The 19,232-nt window shown below is 32.7% G+C and overlaps 1 protein-coding gene across 6 annotated transcripts in view; it reads left to right on the forward strand.

Annotated features, from left to right (window-relative positions):
• SENP7 (SUMO specific peptidase 7) overlaps positions 1–19,232 on the forward strand; it is a 162,013-nt gene that overhangs the window by 110,429 nt on the left and 32,352 nt on the right. For all 6 annotated transcript variants that reach the window (XM_059164277.1, XM_059164281.1, XM_059164282.1 and 3 more), the window contains 6 exons: positions 282–615; positions 1,673–1,827; positions 4,428–4,574; positions 8,903–8,936; positions 16,308–16,487; positions 18,131–18,393. In XM_059164277.1, coding sequence (XP_059020260.1) covers positions 282–615; positions 1,673–1,827; positions 4,428–4,574; positions 8,903–8,936; positions 16,308–16,487; positions 18,131–18,393 — 1,113 coding nt within the window. The remainder of the gene's footprint in view (positions 1–281; positions 616–1,672; positions 1,828–4,427; positions 4,575–8,902; positions 8,937–16,307; positions 16,488–18,130; positions 18,394–19,232) is intronic.

Below are 19,232 nucleotides of genomic sequence, written 5' to 3' on the forward strand. Positions count from 1 at the left end.
TGACTAGGTTGTGGGAGACCATCTGAACCACTTGTAAATATGGGATTTTCCACATCACAGCATTTAAAAAAATGTTTGGATGTCTGATCAGACAGACCAAATTCTGTCTTTTTACTTGGGAGACCCTGGCAATAGTAATATAATATAATTATGTAGTTTCCTATTCCTTTGTTATAGAAATGATATTTTTACTTTTATATTCTCCTTTAAGAATTTAAACTTTCAAAAATTCTTTAGCCAAATCTGACTAATGCTAATTTTCTGTATGCATTTATGTTCAGAAAATACAAGAAAATGACTCAGCAGCATCTGCTGAATTTGAGAAGCCAAGTGAAAACTATCATCAAGACTCAAAAGTGCTTGAAGAAATTACACCTGAACCTGTAGAAACTGATATTGCTAAACTATCCTTACTTAATAGTCAGGAGTTGGCTTTGAGTGCTGCTCCCAAAAGTACCTCTGACTGTTCAACCACTGAAACTTTTGAGAGCTCTCTTTCCACTGATACTGTGGGGAATTCTACCCTGCTTGAGAAGGATGAGTTGAATACAATAGAAAAACCCGTTTTAAGTGAACACAATGAGGGGAACCAATCTCTGATATCAGTTGAACCAAGTAAGTAACAGTAGGATAATAATGTTTTTAAATTTTCTCTGCTTTACTTAGTTGTTTTATTTTACCTCTCAAATTTTGCTGAGGTGTTAGCTGTTTATGACATCCTTGTGGAATATATTAACTTGAGGAAAAGAAAACTTGGGGTTTTGGGACTTTGTTTATAAATTTTGTAATGGTTTAGGTAAACAATACAGTTTACTTGGAAGTAGGGTTTTTTTTTGTTTTTGTTTTTGTTTTTTTAGAATTGTGAAATATAGTTTATCTGAGTAATTTTTTTTAAAGATTTGCTTATTGATTTTAGAGAGAACATGCTTACACACGTGTACACACATGTTGGGGGAGGGGCAGAGGGAGAGACTCTTCAAGCAGACTCCCCTCTGGGCATGTGCTGAGATGCTCAATACCATGACCCAGGAGATCATGAACTGAGCCAAAACCAATACTTGGGCGCTGAGTCAACTGAGCCACACAGGAGTCCCTCATCTCAGTAGTTTTTAAGAAGGATTCCAGAAGAGCCATTATTATTGTTGGTTGATGAAGTTGAAATGCAGAGTTTAGGTGCTATATAATAATTATCATTAATTTTGATTTAATTAATGTTCAAGTATGTGATATACTCACATGGTACACAAAACCTTTTTTTGCTTCCTCCTGGAAGCAACTAATGTAACAAGCATTAAAGTACAATTTATTTTTAAAAATTTTAATTTTAAATTTAATTTTTTAAGTACAGTTTAGAGTGCTGGAACAATACATTTTTATTATTCTCGCCAGAACTTTTCCCTAAGTTCTTTCTCATGGCTTTATCCATTTTTAAGTATCTTCATCCTCCAGAAAGTAAGGTTGCAGGTAACTGCTAAACAATAGCACTGATATGGAAATATTGTATATAACTAGTATAAATCAGATAATGAATGGTGGTCCAGCTTCTAAGTTGGACAAAGTTAGATGATTAAATTTTAATGGGATTATTAAAGGTATATTGCATGAATTAGAAAGTTTTCTTTTTGAAGTGTGTTTATTGTGACACATTTAAAAAACAATTGTTTCTTTTTAGTTGTTGTTTCCAGTGATGAAGAAGGACCTGTTGAACATAAAAGTTCAGAAATTCTTAAATTACAACCTAAGCAAGACCATGTCATTACTAATGAAAATAATACTTCTGAATCAGCATTGTCAGAACTTCCATTGATTACATGTGAATCTGTACAGGTAATTTATTTCTGCTTTCTCATAATTAGCAGTGAAATATGTACTACTGACTAACAACTGTTTCTTTCATCAAGCAGAATATTATAATAAAAATTACAGATTTCCTAGTTTAAATTTGAGATAATTTTCATATTGGTTTGAAAATATGTAATTTTATTGAAGTGAAAGAATTTTTTTTGGTCATTTATATTTTTTCAGTCTAAATATTCTATGACTTGCATACTTTTTCTTTTTTTAAAAAATGATTCTGATTAGACATTTAACTACTTTATCAAAACATTTCCTAGAATTGAACAGTTTCGCATATTTATCTGTCCGGTCTTCCAGTAGTGTGGCTACCTGAACTTATTCCTTTTCCTCACATGCAATTAAGGTAGGATTATGTAGAGGAAAGACCATGGTTTCTGGAGATCACAGACCTGTGTTCAAATCTCACCTCTGTCATTTGGGCAAGTCACTTCTTTAAGTCTTAGTTAACTTATATGTTAAATGAGGTTGATAATATCTACCTCACAAAATTATTTTGAGTATTAAAGGAAATAACATATGAAAGCATTTAGAATAGTGTCACAAACCTAGCAGTTTGGTAAGTCCTTTGTCTTTTCCTTCTTACAGAAGATAACAAATGGAAGTGCCTTGTTGGCTTAATGTCAGCCAGTTGTGTTTTGACGTAGTATTTTAGAAAGTATAGCTCTAAAGTGAGGTTCAAATCATTTATTGTCAGTATTCTTATTATCATCCTTTTAATATCCTATTTTAAAGAAATGATTATCAGTGACCACCAGTGTAGAATTATGGTAAAACTTTTGTTGGTTTATTTTTTAATAATGTCAGAAGCTGTTATTCTCTAAGGTGTGATGAAGAATAGGGTCAGTTCTATAAAAAAAAAAATATGGTGGTCTGATTATTGTTTCACTGGTGTTTTTATTGCCTTGGTGCTCTATATAGAGATCAGCTTAGCACCTGTGTTGGGAAATTTTGTAAAAATGTAACCATTTTTGCTTGATTGGGCCAGTAGCCTACTTGATGTCTTAGTTGTATTGGTAATAAAAACCATGTCATTATTGATAATGAGTTCAAATGTCTCAATGAATTATAGTTTCCTGGGCAGCATGTAAATTCATAATGCAGTATGAATGATCATATCGTAAGAAAATAACACTTTTTGTAGAACTGATGGAATATGATTACAACCCAGGCAGAAAATAATGTGAAGACCTACTAAGACCTATAGGGCAGCATACCTTAACATCTCTACACCTTTCCTTGTTTCCAGTTTTAAATGAAGTTATGAGAAACATGGGTTGGCCATTTTTAGGAAGCACTTAGTTTAGTCTTTGCAAAATTTGAGGCCCCAAAAAGGAATTCTTTTTATCCTGTCTTCTCATTTTATCACTTAAAACACACACACAGTTATTAGTCTGATTGATTAGAGTCCCTGTAGTTGATTTGTTATCTGTTCTTTAAGGGATAAGAAGAATTTTAGAGTGAGCAATAAAAGATAATGATAAAGATTTTTTATTAGGCAGATAAATGGCATTGTGAGCTGGGTTAAGAATAATGGGTGCTACATGTTTCACATGAGGATTAATCACATTTTCTAGAGGTAGAAGAAGAGTAAGTACACGTGCGTAGTTGCTGTAGTGGTCATTTATTTGGTCGTTAGTGATGTTAGGGTTAAAGGGGAATAGTGCACAAAGGCTAGCCAAATGTGGAGTTGAAAAAGACATTTGAAAGCAGTTTAAAGTTCAGAAGAGATTGTAGGAAACAGCTGCTGCTAATACTTCCCAATAGTGTATTGTAATTTAAAAGCAGAGTTCTATAGTTGTTTGAGTGGAAGTGGTATAATTTTTGAGGTTTTGGGCAACTGGTTAGTTATTTTCAGACATAGAACATAGAGTAAACAATATAACATAAAGAACATAAAGCTAAACAATATAATTCTTTTTTCTCTGTATTTGATATAACAGATGGTTCTTAGGCACTTACATGCCTTCAAGTGCATTACCTAAGAGCATCATCGTGGTGTATGAAACAATTTTACATGGTTGAAATAACCCTTGACCTGCAGGTAGAAACCTGGATTTGACTTAATGTTGCTTCACACCAACTTCATGACCTTTGCAAGTCACTTAACCAATCGAAACATCTATTAGTTTTACTTATGAAATGGAAAAAAAATAACCAGAACCCAAACTACCTCACAGGGTGTTGTGATTAAAAGAGATAATATATTTAGAAACTCATTTTGTACTAAGGTACTATATAAATCTTAATATATTTCTGTTGAGCTAAAATTGGATAAAACCTATTAGGGAATATTAAGTTTGAAATTATGGCTTTGATGCAGAGAAAGATATATTTCTAGAGCTTAGGCCTATGTAATTAATTTAAGATTCAATTATTAGGAGTAGTTTTTTCAAGGTAAATCATAATGCTTTTTAAGAAAAAATATAGATAATGATTTCTTTACAAGTACAGTATAAAATCTTTCACAAATTCATTAATAGCAATTTAAAGAAGTATTTGACTTTGAAAATCATTGTCAGCATTTGTGTAATATTTAGGGTTATATGCATTTTATAATTTATTCCTGTTAGGCTTCATCTGAATTATGTCCATATAATCCTGTCATGGAAAACATTTCCTGTATTATACCTAGTAATGAGATGGACCTGCAACTGGATTTTATATTTACTTCTGTTTATATTGGTAAAATAAAAGGAGCTTCTAAAGGTTGTGTTACAGTAAGTATATTTAATTTTTGTTTTTTCAGTTTTGGATTATGGACAAGACATTTACAGATTGTCTTTTTTAAAAATACAAATGAAAATGGAATTGAGATTAATTTTATATGGGACACTTTGAATATGTCATTATACCTACTTTGAGACATGACCTTAACTGGAGGAAATCCTAAAATCATAAGGGAACATCCTAAAATTATATCTTTGACACAGCTATTTTAATGAAGATCATGTATGAAAAAGATAATATGCAGTATTGATACTCATTGAGTTCTTAAACTTACTTGGTGGTAAAGTCAATTTTTATTCAGGGTATAGTTGAGAGCAAAAAGAAGAAATCCCATTTTGCTGCTTTAAATTGTAAACTGAGTTCTTCAAATTCCCAAATTTCTTTAAAGATCTCCAGGAGTAATTCCTAGATTGTATTTTACTCATGTCTCTGTATTTTCTTACTATTTCTGCTGTTAAAATTCTAACCATCCTTTTAGGCTTATCTGAAATATTTCCTCTTCCAGGAAACCTTTCCTGATTCCTCTCTTCTAGCCAGAACTAACTTCTTCCTTTATTGTATACTTAGAGCACTTTGTTTGTACATCTGTTGTAAGATTTATTCTGTGGGTTTATAATTGTTTATATTTTTGCCTGAACTTCTCCATTGGCCTTTAAGCTTCTTGTGGTGAAGAGCCATGTTTTTATTTGCTTTTACACCTTCCATAAATGGTTCAATCCTAAATAAGCATGTGAAATGCTAGTTGAATTGCATTGATTATGTCAGATTATAACTCAGGTATTCTCCCAAAAGTTTTATTAATATGTCAGTATGTTAGGGATAGGGCCGAGAAAAATAAAATGGTAAGACATACACTCTCCTTTCATGGAATTTGTAGTCTAATTGAAGAGACAGACACATAAATAGATATTTACATTATGATAAAATGTTAAATGGAAATATGTACAAGAAGGGTGCATATGGGAATATCTGTCTGGAGGAATCCCGGAAGACTTCACAGGGAAGGCACATGATTTAAGACATAAAGTAGATGTTTACTTGGTGACTATGTGGGAGGATGGCCTAATTCATGTATACAAACAGCAAAACCTGGGATCTACAAATAATGGTAGCTTGTAATATAGTTAAAATTGCTTTGATTGAAAACACAAGAGCAATTTTGTTTAATATTCTCTGATCAGTAGCTTTTAGATATTAATGATTTGGGCATGCCTGGGATGGTTTTACACTTTATTTTCTTTTAAGGAATTTCATTCACTTTTTATAATGTTTCTCCCTTCCCCTCCCATTTTACTTTTTTATTTTAGATTCAGTTTAATCATTTTTTCTTCTTTTAAGTTGTTTGTAATGGTGAAAAGCTAAACAATATAAATATATGATAATAATTGAGTAGTCAGTGGAGAAAGTCCAACATAAATATTCAGCAGTGGGTTTTTATTAGTTAATGTTATTAACTGTATATCATACTTAGGTGGACTTGTGGGCAAAAAATAAGACCAAACAAAAAATTATAATTGAGTAAAGAAACTATTTTATTTTAAGAAAAATTTAAAGAATATCTATAATCTTGCTTATCCAGAAATATTTGACATCAACTCTGCTGTCAATATAATTCCATATTCTTCATATTAGATATGCATATTATGTTTAAAGCAGAAGTATATGACATATATGCTGTTTTGTAACTTACCATTATTAAGTTAGTTCATATATCTATTTTGGGGTACTTGGGTTGTCCGTAACTCCTGACTGTTGAAACATTTCGGTTGCCCCAATATTTACTATTAGAAGTAGTAGGGGAGTGCAGATATTCAATAAATGTCATAAAGTAGGTTTTCAAAATTTGTTTCATGTTTGTTGGAACAATTCTTATAATTGAAATAAAAACTTAAATGTCTAATTAAAGTAAAGTGATTTAGTAAAGCAAAGCAAATATATACAGGTAAAATATGTGTATATGAAGAAAGACCTAGAGGAATTCTGTAAATATTAAAACAGTATGTGACTAAGGAGAGAGCATAAGCAAATTTAACATATAAAAACAATAAATAACATGAAAAGGGGAGAGAAAAAGGTAAAAGTCTTAAAACTTTCAAGGATCCAAAAGACTTCTTATATATTCCTTTTTCAGATACAGTTCATAATGTTTTGTAACAGAGAAATGAAAGAACTTTTTTGTGGGGGAGTAAGTAAGAGAATTAAACTCAGTCATTTTCCAGATATTTAATGAGTCTCAACTAATGTATCGTTGTAGATTAACTGGAGATACTGTTCTCACTCTCATGATAGTTACATTTTAGCTAAACTAAAAAAAATACCTATATTGGGAAGCTATTTACATAAATTAGAGCTCATTTTTTTATAGTTTGACCTTTACTATTTTTTTTTTTTAGTGTAGAGAATGCTGCAATAGATGTAAACACTTCATTTTTTTGTTTCTCAGCTTTGTTGATAGTAGGGCGGTTGTTTATTAAGTAAACATTGTGTTCAGAGAACTGTACTGGCCATTTTTAAGAAGTTATAAAATAGGTATGGTATGATTTCAGAGAACTGGGTTTATCTTACTCTTACAAAAATATCTGTCTTATCTTCCTAACTGGGGATTAAGTTTTTGCTGGGAATAGGGCTTTGCCTTTGGGAGAGGTTACATGTTGGCTTAGTCATCATACAAAGATATAAATAATTATCAGATCCTTGCTGAAAGATTTGATATAGGACAAGAATACTTACTGTGGAAGAATGAAAAAATAATGACAAAGTAGAGGCCAAGATATATAGATACACTATTCTAGTTCATAAATTTGTAGTACTGTCTATAAAATCTCAAAAGCAAAATTCCTTATACTCATTTTCTATAACTAATTATTTACATTTGATGAGATATATTTTATGAGATTAAATATTTAGTAAATACGTTCAGAATTTGGCAAGGGAAAATATACACCAAATATATATAGCAATTGTGTGAAAGTGACAGAATAATAAGGTGCATTTGACTAAATTAGATAATATACTTAATCAGATGTTAGTGTCTAATGATAATAGTTCCTTTTGAAAGATTTCAGCCTTAGATAAGAGCTTATTGAATTTAGGTTCAGTAATTAACCTAAATTTACCTACTTACTTTGTGTATAAGTGGTAGAGACACGATTTGAATCCCAAACTCAGCTTTTAATTCATATGGACTTCTGGCTGAATTTTGCTTTAGTGGCTGACTTAGACTCTGAAATATGAATTTTATATGTATTAAACTGCAATATGAAATAATTTTTAAATTGGAAAAAGAAATGAGTCACAATAATCTCATGGTTTCACTGGACATTGTTTGCTACTTATTTGGAATTCTGTTGGTAGTTAATTTAGGTAGCCATGTACCAAGACCATTTTTAATTTTGTTTTGTGCTCACAGACTATACCCCTGATGTGGTAAACAATTTCATAAATGTATTGATCAGAAGAGAAACCCAACTGAAGAATAAATAAATAGCCTTGAATTCATTTTGACATTACTGGAAAAATGAATTTAAAAGCCTATTTTAGATGGAACATTTAAGATTTTAGGTGCTCCATGACCTTGAAAGTTTGTTATAAAAGCAGTACTTAAGGTCAGATATATACAAAAATTCCTAGAGAAAATTAGTGTCCTGGCACAGAAGGACCAGAAAGAACAAAAACTGTGCTGCACTTTCAGTTAGAAGTGAATTTGTAACATGGAAAGATGAATGCTGGGAATGTCAACAAAGCCAAGAATCAAACCCTGTTTTGTGGTTTATTTACCAAAGTCACTGACACCTTGGGGTTCTCTTGGCAGTTTCTTGGGACTTTGTCTTATACCTTTCATAATATTCAGGAAACATTTATAAAAGATACATTAAGTAAAGTCTTACTGGTTTTTAATAAATGAACATATTGAGAGTTAAATTATATGCTCAGGGTTCTTCAATAAAATTAGGTCTTTACCAAGAAAACCCCAGCTAAGTCTTTACAGTGAGATATTTTCTTGGCTTATTTTTAAAAAGGCTTAAACACTTTTTTTTGAATATTTTAAAATAAAATTTAAATTTATTTGTACACCTAAAAAAAATTATTTGTACACCTAACGTGGGGCTTGAACTCACAACCCCAGGATTAAGAGTTGCATGCTCTATGGACTGAGCAAGCCAGGCGCCCCTTGAGCACTTTTAGTATAGACTTTGAATACATGCTTGTGGTTTGAAAAAGAAAAAAACAAAAAACAAAAAACAAAAAAACCTGAAAAATTTTGAATAGTAACATATTGACCGGTAACTCATTTTTTGCTTTTTTATGTTTCCTTTAGTTCACGACAAAGTATGTTAAGATCCCATTTCAAGGTAAGCTGTCATTGTCTTTATGATTTCTTTTCACTGTAATTTTGAACATAAAATAGCAAAAACTCTGAAACCTTTCTGTAGCCAGATTTCCATAATTTTTTCAGTATAGAAATTAAGTAAAACTAAGGTTAATAATGTATTTCAAGTTTGATTCCTTTTATTATAATTTTTTTCTCACCATAGCACATACCCTCCCCAATTAATATATTTCTCACCATAGCACATACCTTCCCCAATTAATATATTTCAAGTTAACACTTTTTTTTTTAAAGATTTTATTTATTTATTTGACAGAGAGAGCTCACAGTAGACAGAGAGACAGGCAGAGAGAGAGAGAGGGAAGCAGGCTCCCCGCTGAGCAGAGAGCCCGATGCGGAACTTGATCCCAGGACCCTGAGATCACGACCTGAGCCGAAGGCAGCGGCTTAACCCACTGAGCCACCCAGGCGCCCCGTGTTAACACTTTTTAAAATCAGCTTTAAAAGAAGTTAAAACATTTTATTAGACTATTTGAATATATTTTATAACTATTGTTTTAATGACTAGTAATATTAAGAGACTCAAAGTAACAGAAATAAAGTTTTGATAGCAAGAAGATTTTGGTGTGATGAAATGTATGAAAATAGGAACTGTAAGGAAAATTTATAATGTTGCATACAAACATGTAAAATGGTTTTGCATAGGGGTTAGGAGAAATTTTTTTATACCATTTCTTATTTGAGTAAGGCACAATAGATTGGAAACTATACTTGCAATATACAGAGACTCAGAACATTTTCTATTTTCTCCCCAACTAAAATCCTTTCAGAATAATAATGACACCAAGAAAACAAGTAAGAAGCAAAAGAGAATAGTCTCTGTAGAGATTGAATTATGAAAAAAATGAGGAAGAAAAATAGACACAAATAGCACTTTACAGATTGACTATGGAAGAGAGGAAGCTTCTGTTCCAAGACTGAAGATGTGATTGAAGTAACTTTAATTGGACTCCCCGCAGAGCCACATATGGAATCCACAGCTATATATTACAATAATCTAATAATTAGGAAGTTATATTAGTAAGAATATATAAGACAAGGCACAGAATAAACAAATTGATATTCCTAATTAGGATATTTTAATAAGTTATTATGGAATAATATAACATTTAGAAGAAACAAAGACCTGATTTAAAAGAAAATAATAATTCCTAGAAGAAAGTATAGTAATCTATAGTTAAATATCTATGTAACAACGCTCCTCCCATATCCTTTTTTTTTTTTTTTAAATTGAGGTATAATTAACATGTAACATGATACTGGTTTCAGATGTACAACATGTTTTGTTATTTGTGTATATTGTACAATGATCCCTAATATCTGTCTAGTTAACATCCTCCCCATACATAGTTGCAAAAGGTTTTTTTTCCTATTGTGATTGATGACTTTTAAGATCTCACTTAGTGACTTTCACATTTGTAATACAGTAACTGTAGTCACCATGCTGTATATTACATCCCCATGACTTATTTATAACTGTTAAGTTTGTACCTTTTGTCCCCATTACCCATTTTGCCCACCCACACCCTGCCTTTGGCAGCCAGTAATCTGATCTCTGTATCCATGAACTTGTGTTTTTTTTTTTTTTTTTAAATTTTACATGTAAGTGATGTTATGTGATATTTGTCTTTCTCTGACTTATTTCAGAGCATGAATGGGAGGAAAGGGCAGGGGGAGAGGGAGTCTCCCAGAGAACAGATTCCCTGCTGAGTGCAGAACCCAACATGGGACTCCATGTTGAAATCATGACCTGAGCCGAAGTCAGACCCTTAGCAGACTGAACCACCAAGGCGCCCCATAAAAATCTTTAAAACGAGGCATGCATATGAAAGGTTTTAATAGACAGGGAATGTAGAAGTCTAAATGCTTATTCTTTTCCTACAGTAGCTCAGGGAAATATTAATTTATATATTTATATTATCTATTATGTTTGGCTGTGACTTAAAGAAAATAACTTAATTTTCCTTCATGAAGAAGAAATCAAGAGATAGGCTGAACAGGGCTGATACAGTGTTTCTTTGGTCTTCAGAGGCCCAGTCACTTTTGTTTTTTTACTGTGTCATTCCTGACATACGACTTTCATCCTTAAGTTTGTTTCATGGACAACTGGCTGCTCATATTTCAGTCATCATGTTTGTGTTCTAGGTAGAAAGCAGGAGGAAGGGGAAAATGGTAAAAAAGCGCACATACCACCTATCTCTTGCCTTTTTAAGGAGCCTTCTTGGATGTGCATGCCACCTTACATTTTTTTAGGTAGAATATAGTCATATGATGACACATCTACTTGCAAAGAAAGCTAGGAAATGGAGTCTCTAAAAGCTGAATATCTTGCCTCCTAGATAAAATTAGGGTTCTCTTACTAAGATCCCTAATAGTGGGTAGGAAAAATGATAGGCAACTCCTGCTTTCAGTTTTTTCCATAGTCCTGTAACAAAATAAACCAAGTGTTGGGGAAAATTTGGTAGTGAGGTCTATTTTCCTTAATGGTGGTGTTAAATCTCCTTTTTTAAAAAGGGAAACTTTCTCAAGCAGTCTTTGTAAAGAAAATTATGCTTTTATACTAAAAGGTTGGTACATTTGGATTAGTAGTAGCTGTCTATATTTCACAGAAATAGTATCAGTTATTTGGGATTATGAGCTGTGTGAGGAAGAAGTGCTAAGTTTTCTGAAGGTTCCTACTCTTGTAATTTAGTCTGTCTTTGCTGCCAGTTTCACTGACAGTTTTTGGAATGGGGGAGTTACAGTGCCCATGAATTAGAAGAACTAATGTTAATAAAATGTCCATACTACCCAAGGTGATCTGCAGGATCATTATAATACCTATCAAAATTTTAATTACATTTTTCATAGAGAAAAAATTCTAAAATCTCTCTGGAACAACAAAAGATCTCAAATAGCCAAAACAGTCCTGAGAACATGGCTGGGGTCATCACACTTCCTGGTTTTAGACTATATTAAAAAGCTATAGTAATCAAAACAATTTTGTACTGGTGTAAAAATAGATAGACACAGAGAACAGTGGAACAGAATTGAGAACCCAGAAATAAACGCATACTATGTCTCAATAACTGGTGTTGGGAAAGCTGGATAGCCACAAGCAAAAGAATGAAACTGGAATCCCATGTTTACTATATGCAAAAATCAACTCAAACTAGATTAAAGCCTTATGTGTAAGATGGAAAACTATAAAACTCTTAGGAAAAAAAAAACAAACAACATTAGGGGTTAAGTTTTTTTCGCATCAGTCTTGGCAATTTTTTTTTTTTTTTTGACTTTAAAAGCAGAGGCAACAAAAGCTAAAATAAACAGGTTGAACACCACCATACTAAAAAGCTTCTGCATAGCAAAGGAAACCATTAGCAAAATGAAAAAGCATCCTAGGGAACGGGAGAAAATATTTGCAAACCACATATCTAAGAAAGGGCCAGTATCCAAAATATATAAAGAACTCTGAGAATTCAAAAGCAAAAGTCTGATTAAAAATCAGGCAGAGGAAGCCATCAAAAAAAAAAAAAAAAGAAATCTTGCCATTTGCAATCACAAGGATGGAACTAGAGGGTATTATGTTAAGCGAAATAAGTCAATCAGAGAAAGACGATTATCATATGATCTTACTGGTATGAGGGATTTGAGAAAATAGACAAAAGATCATAGGGGAAGGGAGGGAAAAATGTAACAAGACTAATCAGAGAGGGAGACAAACCATAAGAGACTCTTAATCTCAGGAAACAAACTGAGGGTTGCTGGAGGGGGGCGGGTAGGAGGGATGGGGTGCCTGGATGAGGGACATTGGCGAGGGTCTGTGTTGTGGTGAGCGCTGTGTGTTGCGTAAGACTGATGAGTCACAGACCTGTACCCCTGAAACAAATAATACATTATATATTAATTTAAAAAATAAAAGGCAAAAAAAAAAAAACCCAAAACAACAACAACAACAAAAAAAACAAAATAAAAAGAATGATCATACTTAAAAAAAAATTAGGCAGAGGAAGAAATGTGAATGTGAATACACATTTTTTCCAAAGAAAACATACAAATGGCAAATAAGCACATGAAAAAATGCTCAGTATCACTAATCATCACAAAAATGCAAATGAAAACCACAATGAGATAGCCCCTCATACCTGTTAGAATGGCCATCAACAGAATGACCAGAATTCAACAAGTGTTGATAAGGATTTGGGGAAATGGCGTACCCTTGTACCTTGTTGGTGATACTGTAAACTGCTGTAGTTACTATGGAAAACGCTCTGTAGGTTCCTCAAGAAATTAAAATTAGAACTGCTATATGATCCAGCAATCCTACTTCTGGGTATATATCCAAAAGAAATGCAAACAGGATCTTGAAGAGATGTATGCATCCTGCATTACCCACAGTAGCCAAAATATGGAAACCGCCTGTTTGTTGACGGTGGATAAAAGTGTGGTTTATATATATAATGGAATATTAGTCTTGAGAAAGAATGAAATCTTCCCATTTGTGAGAACATGCAGGACATTGAGGGCATTAGAGTAACTGAAAAAAGCCAGATGGAGAAAGACAAATACTGCATGATATGCTTATATGTGGAATCTAAAAAAGCTGACTCACAGAAATAGAGACTAATGTGGAGGTTACCAGGGACTGGGACATGGAGGAAATGGGAAGATGTTGTACAAGGAGTATATACTTCCGGGTGTAAGGTCAATAATGTACACAGTGGTGATTACAGTTAATAATACTGTATTATGTACTTGAAAATTGCTAAGATAGTCCATCTTACATGTTCTCATCATGAAAAAAAATGGTAGTGATGGAAGTGATGGAAGCCAATGCTTCAGTGGTAATTGTTTTGCAGTAAATACGTGTATTATATTAACATTAGACAGCTTAAACTTATACAGTGTTATATAATTGTATCCCAGTAAAGCTGGAAAAAAAGAGAAAAGTCATAGTCAGTGTAAAAAAAAAAGACAGTAAAATAAAGTAGGGTAGCTAGGTAGAGAGAGAGATAGTGATAGGGAGAGACAGATTGGACTTTAAAGGGCATAAGCCAGTAGGAAAGACTGGACAAAATAAATGCAAAGAGAAAGGGAACAAAAGAGCGAGGAATAGAAAAATATTTAAAAACACAAGTAAGGAAAAATGGAAGGAAGAAGGAGAAAGAGGGAGGAATGAAAGAAGGAAAGAGGAAGGTAGAGAGAAAGATGAATGAAGGATGAAAAGGAAGTAAGAAGAAAGGTAAGCAGGTTACAGGCAGGTTAAGAATAGAGAAAGACTGTGGAGTCTGAGAAACAAACAGGGTTTTGGAGGGGAGGGAGGTGGGAGGTTAGGTGAGCCTGGTCGTGGGTATTACGGAGGGCACGTATCGCATGGAGCACTAGGTGTGGTGCATAAACAATGAACTCTGGAACACTGAAAAAGTAAAATAAAATAAAATAAAATAAAAAGAATAGAGAAAGAAAAGGATGGTGATTAGATTGGGCTGAGAAAAGATATAGAAAAAAATATTAAAGAGGGAAGAAAAAGGAAGGGACAAAAGTAGGAAGTAAGGAAAAAAGGAAGTTTAAAATGATAAGTCTGTAGGAAAGAGTAAATACAAAAGAAATAAAGAATGTGGGAGTAAGAGATGGAAAGAAGGGTTTGAAAGAAGGAGCTAGTAAGAAAATTAAGTACAATTGTGGATAGTGGGGAAAGAAATCTAAAAAGAACTCAGCTAAAATAGTACGATAAAATAAGATTGATGAATGGTGACAGCTAGATAGGAAAAGTAGTCAGGTATGTGAGGAGTAAATATAAAACATAAATAGATGGATAGATATAGATTGATTGATAGAAGCAATTTTAAAAAGGATTATCCAAGAAAATGCCAATAAATAAGAGGTAGTAACAGAGTTTGAAAGGAAAAGAAGTTATGTAAAATGTTTTTAAAAGGAGTAGTGAAATAGTATAAGTAGGCAGGCAAACATGCAAACAAGCACAGAGGAAAAATAGAAATACAGAAAAGGAGCAGGAAAAGACATGAAGAAATGGAATAAGGGAAGGAAGGAATAAGCAAAAGGAGGAAATATTAAAGAAAGAAAGACGATGTTTAAAGTGGATCAGTTGATTATAAGAAAAAGTTAAAAAATAGAATGGTGTGAGAACATAAAGATGACTAGTTAAGTATTTGAATGCTTATTGTAAAATGCTTTTCAAACTTCAGTATTGAGTGATATGAATCACCTGGTTTTTTTGTGTTTTGTGTTTTGTTTGTTTGTTTTGTTTTTTTGGTAAGCCAGATAATCTGATTGAGTACATCTAGAGTGCAGCCTGATACTCTGCATTTCTAATAGGCTCTGATGTGATCCAGGTGTCAAAGGTGGAGAACTAGATTTTGACTTGCTAGGATACAGTGCGGGTAGGAATAGTAAGAGGTTTGTTTCAAATAGGTATTCATCTTGAGTTTGTACTTAACCGATACTTGTATTCCTACTAGTTCAGATGCTTGTTTTCTTAAAGTTGGACTGGATGACTTTCAGGACTTCTTTATACTACTTTTCTATGTTTATTTGAATTAAGAAAAAATCCTCATAGAAGTTTCTTTTAGCTTACTAGGAGGAAGACCTAGAAATTTTGAGAAGTAAAACCTGGAAGAATTTTAGTTTAGTTATTTATTTTTTTAAACCTGAAAGAATTTTATAAGAAATACTATCTGAGACCATTCAAAAGCTCATAATATCTTTGAGAGTCTTTTGATATTAGCTAGTCTATATAGTGGAATGCAGATATTTTGGGAGAAGAAACAGAGGAATAAATGATAACATTTGAGGTCTTGGTTGATGGTATTGACCAAAATAGAAATACATAATTTTCTAAGTTATATTATGCCTATTTTTCTGCATAGATCAGATAGTTGTCATTGTCATTGTCTTCTTTTTTAAAAATTTAATTTAATTTAATTTTTTTTTCAATGATCCAAAATTAACTGTTTATGCACCCATCTTCTTCTTCCTCCTCCTCCTCTTCTTCTTCTTCTTGGCCTTTTTTTTTTTTTTAAGGTTTTATTTATTTGACAGACAGATCACAAGTAGGCCAGAGAGGCAGGCAGAGAGAGAAGGAAGCAGGCTCCCTACTGAGCAGAGAGCCCGATGCAGGGCTTGATCCCAGGACCCTGGGCTCATGACTTGAGCCGAAGGCAGAGCCTTTAACCCACTGAGCAACCCAGGTGCCCCTTGGCCTTTTTTCTGTACTGGAAAATAATACTTTTGTAAAATTTCACATATCATTCTTTTTGAAGAACATCGTGTTTTCAAGAAGAGTCATAAAGTGTGTAAGTGTTGTATTCCTAATGTTATCTTCTTTTGGTTTTAGTATCCTTGAATGAGGTTTCATTGCTAGTGGATGCCACACATTTAAAGAGGTTTGGGTTATGGAAAAATAAGGACGATGATCACAGTAAAAGGAGTCATGCTATCCTTTTCCTCTGGGTCTCTGCAAATTATCTTCAAGAGATTCAGACCCAGCTAGAAAACTCCATATTAAGCCAGCAATGTGAGTATGACATAATTTGTAAATTTTGGAATAACCTGAGAAGTCCTGTAAATAAAGTTGTTTTCTTCTAAAGTAATTTAATAGAATGTGATTATTTCATTGAGTTGAAATTAAGTTCATTGAATTAAAAGAGATTTTAACCCTTAATGTTATGCAAGAAAAATTATTTATTCTACATAATTTCTCCTGATAATTTTACTCAACCAAGAGAAATTATCTTTTAAAATAAAAGGGATGCCTTATCCTAAGTCAGTTGCCATCCTCGGCTGTCTTTCTTACGAGTTTCTTGCCCTTGTTTTCTAATAACTTGTGACAGTAATCAGTGGCAACGTTAAATAAAATATAGAGGTCTTTTATCTTCAATATTTTCTTGAGTTTTTCAGAAAACTCTCTTTACTTAAATATATCATTTTTCTAAGACTGGATTGAATACTTTTGGGAGAATGCTCCCAAAACTGTGTATTTGAATGTATTTTAAATATCTCCCAACTTTGCTTAGTTTTCAACTTCTGAAGAGTCTAGCTTAGAATTGCATAAATCAAATTAGTAAGGTTTGTTTTTGCCTCTTTGATCTTTCTACCTTGCCCTCTGTATTCCTTTGCATATAAAATGTGGTAAGTAGTGAACTGAATTTTATACCTTTAATATTACAGTAGTCCCTTCCTTTATACATAGAGGATATGTTCCAAGACTCCCCCATAGATGCCTGAAATGACATATAGTACTGAAATCTATACATACTATGTTATTTCCCTCTACATGTGTACCTATGAGAAAATTTAATATATAAGTTAGATATAGTAAGAGATTAATAATAACCAATAACAAAATAATTGTAACAATATACTGTAATAAAAAGTTAAATGAATGTGGTCTTTCTCAAAATACCTTATTATATTGTACTTACCCTTCTTGTGATGGTGTGAGAAGATAAAATGCTTATGTGATGAGTTGAAATGAGGTGAATGACATAGGCATTTTGATGTAGTGAGAGCCTACCACAGACACGATGGCGATAGGCCAGAAGGAAGATCGTCTGCTTCAGGACTGTGGTGGTTGACCGTGGGTGACTGTAACTGTGGAAAATGAAACCATGGATAAAGGAGGACTACTGTGCTTATTTTGATGTCCTACTCCAAGTTAATTGGGAAAATTTATGATTAAATAGAGAAGTTGGGGAAATAAAACTAGCCATTTATAATATTATGGGGGAATGAATGTCATCTGAGACCATTGTTGAAATGATTGATGAAACAAAATGATTTTGAAGGAAGTGTTTGATCAGAATACTTTTTTAATTGGTAGATTTGACAAATGGAGGATGGTAGAGAAAAATAATTAAATGCTTAGTTATTATTTATTCATTTACTCATAAATTCCTTAATAAATGTTTACTAATACTAAATGCCAGATAGTATAGATACAGCAACCAATACCATTGTGGAGTTTCCCTTTTAATGCAGGAAGAGTTTAAAATTTGTGAGTCTTGAATCTCAGTTACTAATGGCCTATTTAGGGATTTAATTTGCCTGAGTTATTAACTAATATACAAAATACTGTCATTAATGATTAAATTATTTTAATTTTAATCCCCTTGAAAAATAACACTACTGATAAAAATTGGTTTCTTATTTCTTTTATAGCAAAATCCAGTGAATTCATTTTCCTTGAGCTACACAGTCCTATTTCACAAAGAGAAGAATTGAAATTGAAAGATATTATGACAGAAATAAGTACAACCAATGGAGAATTAGAGCTTTCTTATCCATTATCTTGGGTTCAGGCACTTCCTTTGTTTCAGAACCTCTCTTCAAAAGAAAGTTCTTTTATTCATTATTATTGTGCTTCAACTTGTTCTTTTCCTGCTGTTGCTGCTGAAGAAATGAAGAGGAAATCAGTATCTCAGGTAAGCATATGATTTATATAATTGGCAGAGTTCAGTAAAAATTTTTTCACTGAAAATAGAGTGATCTGAAAATGCTGTGTTTGGTCAGAAGAGCACAGGAACCAACCTGAAAGAACTCCCAATACCAAAGCTAGAACATTTTTAATTTAATTTAATTTTAAAGTAAACTTGACTCCCAACATGGGGCTCACACTCAGTGCTGAGATCAAGAGTGGCATGCACCACGAACTGAGCCAGCCAGGTGCCCCACAGCTAGGAACAGTTGGATCAATAAAACCAATAATGATAATGTGATTGTTACCAAAGAATGTAATAAATACCCATAAATCTGTATTAATACAAATAAATACCTGAACTAATGAGTGAAAAATAAGTACTGATGGTGGATAATTGATAATTTTTTCTTAGGAAAGTATTTGAATTAATAGATGTAAAAGGAATAAGAAATAGAAAGCCACCATAGTTAATGTTGTTGCAGGCAAGGTCCACCAAGAGATACTAAATTTAATGGTAAGAACTTAAGGAGAAAAAGGATATGTACATAATCTTAAATTCTCTCAGCCAAAATATTTATTAATCATAAAGTAACTTTACAGTGGAGAAATGCGGCAGACATCACCAGGAATAAGATACTGTCACATCATGCACTGAGAAGGGTACATGACTTCTCTGGTATTCTTCCCAATATTGTGTAACCTCAATCTACTTACGGGAAGAATCAGACAAACCCAGTTATAAAATAACTGACCAATACTCTTGAAAATATCAAGGTCATGAAAGGGAAAAACAGGAATTGTAGGATTCTCATACAGAAAAAAGATACTGGTAGAAACACTAGT

Source organism: Mustela lutreola, chromosome 2, assembly GCF_030435805.1.
Source record: "Mustela lutreola isolate mMusLut2 chromosome 2, mMusLut2.pri, whole genome shotgun sequence".
In the NCBI taxonomy this organism is placed as follows: domain Eukaryota; kingdom Metazoa; phylum Chordata; class Mammalia; order Carnivora; family Mustelidae; genus Mustela; species Mustela lutreola.